General features: G+C 46.8%; 1 protein-coding gene across 6 annotated transcripts in view; it reads left to right on the top strand.

The window, feature by feature from the left end:
• LOC126542835 (mediator of RNA polymerase II transcription subunit 12-like protein) overlaps positions 1-12481 on the top strand; it is a 232660-nt gene that overhangs the window by 101547 nt on the left and 118632 nt on the right. For all 6 annotated transcript variants that reach the window (XR_008615000.2, XM_055077484.2, XM_055077485.2 and 3 more), the window contains exons 27-28: positions 892-1090; positions 5020-5227. Coding sequence is in view for 5 of the 6 variants with exons in the window: in XM_055077484.2 (XP_054933459.2) it covers positions 892-1090; positions 5020-5227 (407 nt within the window). In the remaining variant the exon portion in view is untranslated. The remainder of the gene's footprint in view (positions 1-891; positions 1091-5019; positions 5228-12481) is intronic.

The following is a 12481-nucleotide window of genomic DNA, read 5'->3' as shown; positions in this document are numbered from 1 at the left end:
CAAAGCTGGTCTACCACGGTTCCTGAAGAAAACAGCAGATGAGCACTTATAACGGACACTTTGCCACAATTTTATTTAACGGAAGCAACGGAATTTTGTGCTCGTTTGTTGCAAAGAAAAGCTCTGAGAGGGTACTACTGGCATGAGCAGCCCAGCAGCAGCACTCGCGGTCCAAATCGCCACGTGGCACTAGCAGTGTGCATCTTAGAAGAGCAATTTGTCCTCAGATTTCTCTCCTCTCAACACTGCTCCATCTTGGGGTGTTTTGTTCTCTTCTGGTTTTGTAGCAATGTTGGGGCAGATTTATTGAGGATGCTGTGAGCATTTGTGTTTGCCCATGCAAGTGCCATGCTCAGAATCCAAACAGGAAGTTTTATGTGGGACCGTCCCGTGAAGATTACCCATGAGCACTGATCAGTCTGTACGCAGTAACATCCGGAAACATAAGAGAAAGCAAGCTCCTCTCACGCCTGAATTGTCCACGCTGTCAGCTGGCGTTCGCACCTGAACACTCAGCCATCTTTCGTCGCAGCTGTGCACAACATGACACGGACTGCCACCAGCGTGTGTGTCATGCGGGACAGCTGAATGCCAGGAGATGCGAGTCATGTGGGGAAGGTTAACGTCAAGGGACAAGAGTCTACTGTCTCGTCAAGTTAAGATCAGTAATTGCCATGTTTCGTTGGGTCTCTGGAACAGTATGGTGCGCACTTTTGTGGCTCGTTGAATATGACAGTCTGGCCCCTCCTGGTCTAAACTCACTCTTGTAACGGAATCTTATGTTGCCCTATTAGTGCTTTTTACATAGTAGAGCTGCGTAATGCAATTCTCGACTTCCTGAATTGTGTCTTATATATTGTTTCTCTCTCTTGACTTTCTCATGTTGCATAGTCCCAGCTTGGGCAGGCATCCAAGCAGCGTGGGTGCTCCACGAGGCACAGGCATTGAGAGTGCCGGCCTGAATGATTTTGCCAAATATGCTTTGGGCCAGATCTGCAGCCAGCAGTGGATTCATGAACGCTGCCTCAGAGACCCTGATGTACTGTGCTCACCGGACCTGCTGCTGGATCCGATGCTATCACACAAACAGGTGTGCTTTGAAACTTGCTTGATGGTGTTTTAAGTGCTTAACCTTTTTGAGTCGGTTGTCATAATGGACCCTTTTCGTATAGTAAGACTGGCTTTTTTGCAAAACACCTTGCCAGACTAATGGCAGCACAGTTACTTTTGCAATCAATGAGTGCAAGCACAGTTTTCTTGTGTGGGTGATACGAGAGTTCTCCTCCGTACTCTTGGGACAAAGGAACGACAACACAGTAGTGCAAACAGTCACAAGGGCATTTATTGCACCTTTCATGGATCAATGCCTGCTAGCCGAGTGGCTATCCACAAAACATGCCGATGGGCGCGCGACAAATCTAGAAGTCCGACTCACCGCGAGCGAGCGAATATGTTCGCCCCATGCTGGATCCCAACGCCTGGTCGTTCGCGTGTTCGGTCACGCCAACGGAGGCGCGCTCGAAGGCCGCCACGCGAGGCGGTCTCGCAGAAGCATGGGTCGCTGCGCGCGCGTGGGACGTCCACGCCGTGCGCCCGACCCGCCGGGAAAAAGGGTCGCTCCACCCGCGGCACGGCACGTCCGTGCTGCTTCCTGTCTCCAACCCAAGAGAGCGCGCCTTGTCTCTCCCGCCGAGGGTAACCCCGCAGCCGCGCAACACTAGCGCCATCTCTCGGACCGCGCCTGTACCACTCGGACCGCCGCGTGTGCGGCGAAGCCGCACTACAGGAGACGCGCCATGCGGGAAAAACATCAGGGGAGGCGCGAGGGTCGCGCAACCCCACACTTGTCATATCAAATAAAAAATGGCTCTTGTGTTGAAAATATGCATAAGAAGGACGCCACAGCATGTGCAGCTAGCACTTAATCTTCATTTGAATCATGACTAAGCTCCTAAACATAAGCTCTTAAATTGGCACCTCACGCTTAACAGGAGGAAGCATCACTTGTATGTTGCACAGCTGTCTGCCAACAATATGCCAGCATGTCACCATTTCAGGTTCGGAAGACTAAGTTCTTACATACAGAATTTTTAGTGAAGCTGAGCAATCAAGATATAATTTCATTTCATTTCAGTTTTATTGTCCAGAAAAAAGACACATTTCTGGTAGGGATACCTGTGCAAAAATCCATGTTAAGACAGCTTGGCTGGTCCTGCGCAACCTGTACAGGGTGTCTACCAACCGGGAAAACTGGAAATTCCCAGGGATGTTGAGTAGTCTGGAAAAACTCAGGGAAAACTCAGGGAACTTGTGCTATCATCAGGGAAAATTAGCTGTAATTTTATTGAAAGGGAACAAAATTCGCGGTAATGCTGGCTCAAGTAACAGAGAGGAATCGTAACGAATGGTCTTTGACGCCGCATCGTTGGTTGGAGGAGTTGCCAGTGTAAAGTCAACGACCGACTTTCCGGACGCCCGACAATTTGGATGGCTTCGCGGCACCACCACATACCCCATAGAGTCAATGTATAAGAACATCTGAAATTTCGGACGCAAGAACCCTTCACCGTCCGATTTTCCGGACTTTCTGCCGTGACTGCAGGCCTGAAACAGCATTAATAAAAGCTACAACCTCCAACATTTTGATAACCTCGCCGCCTCGAACCGGCACACTCACACGCAGATCTGCTGGCAGCCGTAGCCACCACCGCGGCAATGCTAGGCCTACCTGCATCGAGGTTCGGTATTAAGCTTCTTGCTGTTCTGTGCCGTGTTTTTTATTGAAAGAATTCGCCGCTCTCAGCAATGGCACCGACACCGCCTTTGTGGTCATCGCGATTGGCTTCGAAGTTCAAAAAGCATGGCGCGTTGCATAATGCCGGTTCCCGAAAGTCAGCTTTGCCTCATTACAACAATGTTACGCTGTGAAGCATAACAAGTGTGGGAAGGGGCAACTGTGACTGGACGCAGTACGTATTCCTTAATTATGCATGCGTGTACCCGCCATCTCCTGTCACAGTACGAGTACCGATATGCCTAATAAGTGTACTGGCAGGCCTTCAGAGGTTTTTCGGACGTGCCTGTGGCGATTTGAGTCCTTAAAGGCTGTAAAAGACATATGCATTAATTTTTTCAGGCGCTTTCGCGACCCCGAGGGAGTCGGAAAAATCGGACGCTGACTGTACAACTGTCCAAAAGGATGCTTCAAATAGTTCGTGTTGCAAATGCACAGCTGAAGGAGAACAAGAAGACAAAGGACGTACACATTGAGAAATGAATGGGAAAGGAAGCATGCCGCTGCTTTTTTGAAGGAGTTTGCACTCTAAAAGCAAAGTGTTAGCTGACGCCGGGATGCAGGTGTCCCTCATCCAAGCAAAAAAAAAAAAAACTCTTTAGCACAGTGAAACACAACACTGAGGCGTTGTGTGCGGCTGAGAGTATGTTAGGGCAGTTGAAGTTGACTTACCAGCTGTTGCAAGAGAATCTCACTTGTGATAAAGTTCAGGCCTCAAACCGATCAGCTTGCTATCAGTTGATAGAAATAGCTCATATTCGAAAATATTGTGCATTAAGTTGTTTTTTATTTTTTAACATGCTTACCAGAGAGTGACACCATTGGGTGACATGATGTAGGGAGCACGTCTTGACGTAAAACAAAGTTCTGTGTCACTCAGGGAATACAGTGAAACCTCGGTAAACCGTAGTCGGCCGGAGCTCGGAAAAACTACGTACGAAATGGTAGTACTGTTTAACCGAAATAGCATGAGATCGCCCACTTACCTGTCGAAAACGGAACTCAGAGAGAGTGCGATTAAAGGGGAAAAAACATGCAGTATTTATTCACTTCGCATGACATAAGTGTTATTTTCGTTTGATGCCACGGCGGCCTAGCACGACGACAGCACCCTCAAACTTACTCAAGCTGCGTGCCAGCTTCTCAGCCAGCTCCCCTCCTCTCGGCTAACATTCGCACGGCAGATTCCTCATTGGCGTTACGTAGTCTCCGTGCACGCGTGCACTAGTGCTGCATAAGTCCCGGGGGGCCTTTTTCATTGCCGGGTGCCGGAGGGCAGAAAACTTTGCGTTTGGAATAGTTACGTTATCGCGCCCCTGTTCTCGTTGCGACGATTGCATTCACGAGGCTGACGTAACGCGCAGCTTCTGCCACTGTCGGGCCTGAATCGCCCGTGCTGGCGCCTTCCGTGTCGTCCTCATCACTGTCGCTAGTCGACACTTCGGCAACAGCAGAGGCAACGATGGCGAAAAGTCGAACCTCGTAGCCGACATCTCTTCGCGGTTGCAGCAGCACTGCCGAGCAACTTCGCATTCCAAATGCCACACACCGTAGTCAACAGCAGATCCATGTCGCGGGCCAGCGCCGACTTCTTCGTGTCACGTTCGATAGCACGGACGATGTCTAATTTTTCTCTTATGCTGAGCACCCGGCGTCTTTTTTATCCGAGCTTCGGCATGACGCGAGTCCTTGCTTGCACGACGCCACAACGCTCTCTGGCACAGCGTCGAAATGATGTTGATGTTGATGTGGCTTCACGTGCAAACGCACAGGGCGCTTGGAGGCCGTTGTGCCGATCTCTGAGGCTTGTTGTTCTGCCGGACCGCCCGGTAGAGACGACGCACCGCCGTGTTTGCGCGACGAAAAGTGGAAATGCTACGTTTTAACCGATGTGTACGCAATAAGCTGGTACGGTTTATGCGGATACAAAATACATTATGTTCAATGGCCGCTGAGTCGGGGAATTGACTTTACTACTTTTAAACCGAAACTACTGTTTAAGCGGGTACGGTTTAACGAGGTTTTACTGTATTGCAAAGGCACTCATGGAAAACCTGGAAAACTCAGGGAATTTGGAAATGTCAACTTGGTAGACACCCTGCCTGTACAGCTATGACCATGCAGGTGCACAAGTTGTCAGGGCCAGGATTGGGCATGCATATAGTTTCCGAATGTTTACTTTGCCTCCTATGTCACCGAGTCAACATGTTTGCTTGTCATTTCAGGCGGAGACATTGCTGCACATGATCTGCCACCCCAAGGGCGGTAGCAGTGGCAGCACGAATTCGTGGCTTTCGCCTGGTGCAACTAACAATGGCGCTGACACATTCGGTGCCATTGTGGGGAACAGTGCCTGTGGAAGTAGCAGCAGCAGTTCGGGAAGTGGCGCCAATGGTGGCTCAGCAGGTGGTGGCTCAAGCCCCCATGAAAGAGGTACCAGCATCAGAACTGTAACTCTTCTTTTTCATGCTCAGAAGTGTAGAAATGGCATTGCTAACATATTCACTGCAACAGCTTTCTTTGAGGTCCCAATTCCTGTATGTTACAACTATGGAGAACGATGCATCTTTGCAGCTTGCTCAAGTTTCAGGGTGGTGGCACAGCTGTGCTTGCAAGTAAAAGCTAAGAGAATTTTTCAGAGTGCTAATTTTTGGGCAAGTAAATAATTTGTACTGTGGGTAAATTTAGCATACATAATCTGTGCGTTAGTGTAAAAGAGATAGGCTTTCTAAACTTAGCAGTAAGATGGTGAGTATCATGTGGCATTGGGATCATGTGCCTAGGTACAAAGATGCGAAATGGCAATAAACTTCGGTTGCTTATTCTTGTGTCTTTGCATAGCTCGCTAGCAGTCCAGATCTTGTATAGCATATCTATACATTAAGAATTTTTGCCAGTGTTGCTTGCAAATCTATCACTCCTGCCGAAGAAACATGTTAGCACTGACATTTCTATGTCACTGCTAATAAATATGTACCGTATATACTCAAATCTAACGAGGCCGTGTTTGTAACACAAGGAGCGACTTTCCAGTCACGTGAAATAAAAATAGTAATAGCACGAATGTAATGTGAGATGAATAGAAAAAGAAAGGGTACTTTTATTCAAGGAATCACAATTCGGAACCGAGTTCTCTTCACTCGTCATCATCGTCTGAGGAGGAGGCAGAGTTTTCCTTGGGTGGTATTATCGGGTGACTACATTTGAAGGGACAGTCGAATCTCGATAATTCGAACTCGAAGTAACCAAAAATTTATTCGAATTAAAAGAAGTTAAAATAAAGGAAGCAAATTGAGTGGAGGACTTACGTGCAGTAGCGAATGTGCACTGAGCTAACACATCAGTCCACAAGATCCGCAATAACCCAGAATAAATCCACAAGATTTATTCACAAGTATTTACAAATTACAGTCAGTTATTAGGCGTATGGGTGCTCATACTGTGAGGAGACAGCGGGTGCGTGCGCATATAATAAAAGGGACCATATCATGTCCTGTGACAATTGCCCTTTCGAACTTTTGGTATGCTTCACTGTGCAAGATTGCTGTATTGGGGCGAAGTTGACCTTCGGGAACCGGCATTATGCAACGTGTTGTGCTTTCCGCGCTCCGAAGACATTGGTGAGGATTACGAAGGTGGAGTTGGCGCCATTGCTAACAGCAACGAATTGTTTCAATGAAAAACATGGCACCGAACAGCAAGAAGCTTGGTAGTGAACATCGAAGTAGCTAGGCCTAGCGTTGCCATGGTGTGGCTACGTCTGCCAGTGAATCTGCGTGCGAGAGCGCTGGCTCAAGGTGGCGCAATAATCAAAATGGCGGCGGTGGTGGCATCGATTAATGCCGTTTCAGACCTGCGGTCATGGCAAAAGTCCGGAAAGTCAGATGGCAAAGGTTTTTGGCGTCCGAAATTTCAGACATTCTTATACATTGATTCTATGGGGTGCATGGCGGTACCGTGACACTAACAGAAGTCACTAACCCTTCACGAACAGAAGTAATCGGTAATGCGTGCCTGCACATGCCTGCGCACAAATTTCCGCCATGGCTTATTTTTTCCTTCGCGCGCGGCGTTCACAATTCTCTCCTAAGCTTTTCCTCTATGGGGGGGTCAGAGGAATGCTAGTCGGAGGCATTGCCACATGATATGGCGCACTGCTGAGAGCATTGTTGAAGCAGAGTATGTTTGAATTAACCATCGCAAATGCTTGCATGTTCGAATTACCGGGTGTTTTCGCCCATTGGAATACACATAGCTTTGACGGGACAACAGCGTCCGTTTAAGTAAACCGAAAGTTCGAATTAAGGGGGGACACTGTTTTTCAAATAATGCGCATAATGTTTTCCATCAATATTCATGAAACTTTCCATTCTTGTTAAGACTTTTGTGCTGATTTCAAATATGTAATTATTTTTACAATAGGCCATTTAGTTCTGAAGATAAATGAAATTCATTGTTCATAATTTGCAGAAACAATAGGGAAAAAAACGCGCTACGAAATTCATATTGGCACATGCCTGGGTACTAGAAAACATAAGGAACACAATGGTAGGAATACTATTTTGATACATCAAATATTACTAATTTTATAGCAATTCAATCTTTACTGTTCGAATTATGGCTATCCTACTGTCTGATCTAAAGCAGAACTGAAAATTTTTAAAGCATAAATTTGAAAATCTGACCCTACTACTGTGTACTTTGCACACTCAGCTACAAGCCACAACAAAAATTATGGCTCTATCTGCTTTGAAGGCAGAGATATCGCCGCTGAAAATCAGCAACAAGTCAAAAGTCAGTGTTTTGAGAAAACGAGAAAAAAGGAATACACTCACTTTTAATCAAAAGTACAGAAATAATTTTGCGTTATTTTGCAGTGAAAGTGGCTAAAAGCCACCAGGAATGTAGTCGCTCTGACCACGGCCACCCAAATGCGGCAAAAACATCGTTTAGCACCTTTCGCCGATTCCCGGTGGCTTGCACCGTGCGCGCGGCAAGGTTGTCGTTCACACGGGTCGAGCTTCACGCCGACGCGATATCGCCGTAACACGCGCACGTGATAACGATCTTTATGGCAAGGCCAGATTACCGATCGCTTTTGCCTCCTGCGACGCTGCCGCCGCACACCTTGCACTTGACAAACGACATCAGTGCGTTCACTGAGTCCTACTGAGGAAAGCAAAGCCTGCCTCGGCGTCGACTGGCGCGGCTGCAACGCCGTCGGCGCGAGTGAGCAAGTCCAACACCCGCTTTGTTGCTGGCGTTGACGCAAGAACTTGAAGTTTTTTTGAGCATTCATCTCCCTCTGCAACAAATCCGCACGCTGCAACATTGCAGTGTCACGCGGAACGCGGCCGCTGTCCGTAACGATTTCACTCATTTGTGAGCTGGCTAGGCCTACTTCGGCATCGTCCGCGGCTTCGGCATCATTTGCGGTTGGCGGCGAGCTACTCTCGATGCTTTCAGAAGGAATGGAGCGCTTTTGAAAGTTATAAGCTGATCGCTTCTTCGTTTTGGCGAACTTGTGCCTCGTGGCGAACTTCCCCGGTGGATCGGACATCGTTCGGCATGTGCCAACAAACCTACGAGACGCGCCGTCGCGTCGCCTGCGGAGTGGAGCAGACGATGGGAACCTCGCGCAGCCAACCACAGCACGCGCTTTTGGTCACGTGCGCTAGTCAACGAATCGAATCGCGCGTTCGGGCTTTTTTTCCTCCCCGGATTTCAACGTCACTGGCGCACCGACGGAGTCAATTTTGGCGGGAAATTCAAGGAGGAAAGCTCCTCTTTCCAACGAGACCAAGATGGCTGCGATCGCGCGCATAGAAAGAGAGCTACGCGCCGCGATAAAAAGGGCTGTTTTTGCGTGGAATTCAGCTCACAGTGATGTTATAAATTGATATTGCGGACGAAATACTCTTCCCTGAGATTCGAAACTTGGTGAATAAAAGGAATATTAGCTGTAGATATTGAAAATTTGGTTTTCAAAAAATCGTTTTTTTTCGCGATTTTTTCGTCGCAAAGAGCCGTGTCCCCCCTTAAGCATGTTCAAATAATGAGGTTCGACTGTAGTTTCACTTTCGCAAAATTTCGCGCGCATCGGCATTAACTGCACCTGTAACAATGTTTCTGGCGCTCTGCTACGCTCGCTACTTTCGCACAGTTCAGAGAGTGCTGTCAGCTTTATACTTCGAGGGTTTCAATGCCAAGAAGGGCTGAATCTTGCGAAAACTAAACTATTTTCAAAACTGATCGCCTAAGAATCAAGTAATTTTCTGGGCCATTGAGCTCGTCTGAAATTAAGCCCTCCTAGAAAGACCGTATAACCGTTTTATTTGGGAGGCTGTGCCATGCCACGATGAGGTCCACCAAGCCCTACTGATTAGCCTACTGGTGATTAGCCTACTGGCCCTGCTGTTTGTGAGTATTTGACTCATTGATGTCAAGGAATTTCCCAGCTTCTTGGCCGTCAAAATTGCTTCTTTCAAATCGGGCGCCCCACCAAGCCTGCTGCGTTCGGCATATTGTCGCAAATGAACTGAGTCGAAGCATGGAAGACTGCAGGGTACTTCAGCACTGTACCCGTAACACCAGTCACAAGCACACTGAAAACACTGTCGATTTGAACAAGGAATAAGTTTTGATTTTGGTCAACTTGCCCGTAGATTAGATCATGATATAAAAGTACAGGTTGCCACTTAAAAGCTGCGGAATTAAGAGTGTTTGTTTTAAATTGGTTAATTTTGCCATTATTCGAATGTAATGGGAGGTTTGACTTCAAGCAATGAATAGCATGAAAAAAAAACACATAACAAAAGCATTACAATCGAATGAATACGGTACTTTTTTAACAAGCTTAGTTTACGACCCTCCTGCATGAAGGCACTATGTTTTCACAGCCTTGCATGATTAATACTTACAATGAATGACCATTGGTGCAATCAACATATCAATCATGCAGCTTTCTCTGTTGAGTGCTTTCGGTTTCCTGGACATGGGCAGCCACAGACAGCATGTCGGGAGCCTGTGGCAGCTTGTCACTGCTGATTATGCATTGGCAAAGGAGACTACTTGGTTCACATGTTATGCTTCATGACATACAGCATGCAGTTTCACTAGGCCACGATAACTACTTTTGTGGAGCTTGTAGCGTCTTTCACCTCTAGTGACATCGTGTTGCTTGTCATCTGCAGTGCATTTATTTTACCTTTTGTCTTATCACTAGGGGTGTTCGAATACCGAATAGTAGATTTTAAATTGGATATTGAATCAAATCAAGATAAAAAAAGCCAGATATTGAATAATAGAAAATTTAACACAACCTTTTATGCTTCCAAATATTGTGTAAGAAACACAATGCTGAAGATGCTCAGTAGGCTAATCGCATTTCTTAACAAGAACCTTGCTAGCTATCAGTAACTTATCTAGCTGCCTATGAATCGAGATGCATAGTACGCTCTACTCATATTAAAGGGAACACCAAATTTGTATGTCAACACTGATAACTCATTTCATATACGAAGGTCTTGAAAATATTTTTATTGATGTAATGTCTGTAAAATGGAATTAGGTGCTTTTTTCTCTCTGAAGCTGAAGAAATAGTGAGGTTGACCTAAATACCAATGGTGTTTTCAGTTTAATAGTGGGCCATAATGGGCTTAATGGCAATCTTCTATTGCTTGGAAGGTATTGCATTCCCCAGAAAACAGGAGGGTTGTTGCATCTTTATGGCAAGAGGTTTCTGTGGGTTATCGTCAACTTGGTGAGGGCAATCTGCACGACAGATGTCACGCGGCACCGCTTGTGCGGTGCTGAGCTTTATAGATGCCTTGGCAGATGCCTCTTTGTACTTTGTTATCGAAAGTGTTTCAAAATGATTTAATATCTATAAACGTAATTGTAATATATTTATAGCTGTTAGATCAGCGCAGTAAGGAAAGAAGAAGCACTTTCCTACATGATATAAATCTACTTCACTGAGAGTTGAATTTAGCGTGCCTTAGCTGCATAGTCAGGCGCCCCAACGTGGGGCAACCCAAGCATGCGATAAAGCCCAGACCACACGTACGCTCGCGGACGCGCGTAAGCTCGCGTCTACACACCTTGTGCCTGCCGCAGCTCGCGAGGAATGATGGTTTGCGTCCACAAAGACACGGCTCCATGTGCGCGACAGCATGTGTTCACTGGGCCCAGTGAGTGCGCGTTGTCACGCGCCTTTGTGGATGCAAACCGCCATTCCTCGCGAGGTGCGGCAGGTAGAAGGCGCATAGACGCGAGCTTGCACACATCCGCAAGCGTACATGTGGTCTGGGCTCAAAGAGTTTTGAAGTCGGGAGGCCCACGGCAAGTTTGTCCTCCCCCACTCCTGAAAAATTTTTTTTTGTCCCTGTCCATCAGCTGTCTGCGTAAATGTGTTTGCAGTCGGGGGTCAGCGCACTGTCACATGATATTTTCGAGCTAGCCTAGTGACGGGTAGCTTGAAGCTACCGAAACAGACCGTTGTTCGCCTACGAAGGGTGTTCTGAATGAGGGGTCACCGTACAGTATTTGACAAAGTTGGCAGCTGTTAACAGCCAATGGTCATTTTGTGCACTCGCTTTCGTTGGCGACGCGGTTTGGCGGCTTTCAGAGGGTTGTGTGACTGCTGTGAATAGATCTGTGTTGTAACTTTAGTCGCTGAAACCCTACGGCGAGTCTCCGATTAGGCCTAACGGGCTATTGACCCTTTTCATGGAGCAGTTTGTTCTAGAGAAAGGAGATGGTGTTAACGGTGACGTGCCGCACGTAGCCTCAGTGATAGTGGATGAATACGAAACAACTACCGCTTCCACCTTGCTTTTGTGCAATCAGCTGTCGGAAATGCAACTGTGTTTTAGCTAATGCATTGCACTCTAATCATGCTGGATTGAATCGTGTGGATTAAAGAAGTGTGTAGTAGCTGGCTGTAAAGATAGTGACTGGCATATTAAGGAATGGAATGAATCTGTGTGGCCAAGTTCGCAGACTGCTGTTGCAACTGTTCGTATGTGTTACTGGCACTTCGAGATGTAAGATTTCCTTGAGGATACAGAAATTTGCTCATCTGCCAGCGTTGTATCGCTAACCTTCAGAAAAAGAAAAAAAAAAAACCTTTAGTCTCGCAATGTCGGCAAGAGTGAGTACCGCTCGTTCAACAGGGACAAAGGGAGTAGTGCCGCTTTCTGTCAGAGTAAGTTTCGTGCACAGTATTAACACACATCTACTGCAACTGGCGCGGAAACTTATGCCCCCTCTATTGCCAACAACTTAATGACTGAATGGGCACACACTTGAATATATGTGCACTAAGCATTTACGCGCAATATATGACAGACTACACGGATAGTGCAGGAATGGTTGAAGCTGAATGTTTCGCGACGATCCACAATGGTAAGTGAGTTACTAGCGATAATACATCTTTGCTACAAGGTATTACAAGGTACAAAACAGCTATGTTTCAAACTTTTGGTGCAGCAAGAACGAATTATTGGAAGTCAGCATGCCCGGAAGCGATTTGGCAGAAAATAATTAGATAGTGAAAGCACTGAGGAAGTCAGAAATGTGACGAGCTGCTGCTTCAAAATATTCGCCAAATAAAGAATAAAGAGCAAAAGATAGCAACCTTGATTCATGAGCGGAAAGTTTGGACAGCTTGGAATACATATTTGG

Source organism: Dermacentor andersoni, chromosome 2 (genome assembly GCF_023375885.2).
Source record: "Dermacentor andersoni chromosome 2, qqDerAnde1_hic_scaffold, whole genome shotgun sequence".
Classification (NCBI taxonomy): Eukaryota; Metazoa; Arthropoda; class Arachnida; order Ixodida; family Ixodidae; genus Dermacentor; species Dermacentor andersoni.
This window is presented reverse-complemented; position numbering and strand designations above follow the sequence as displayed.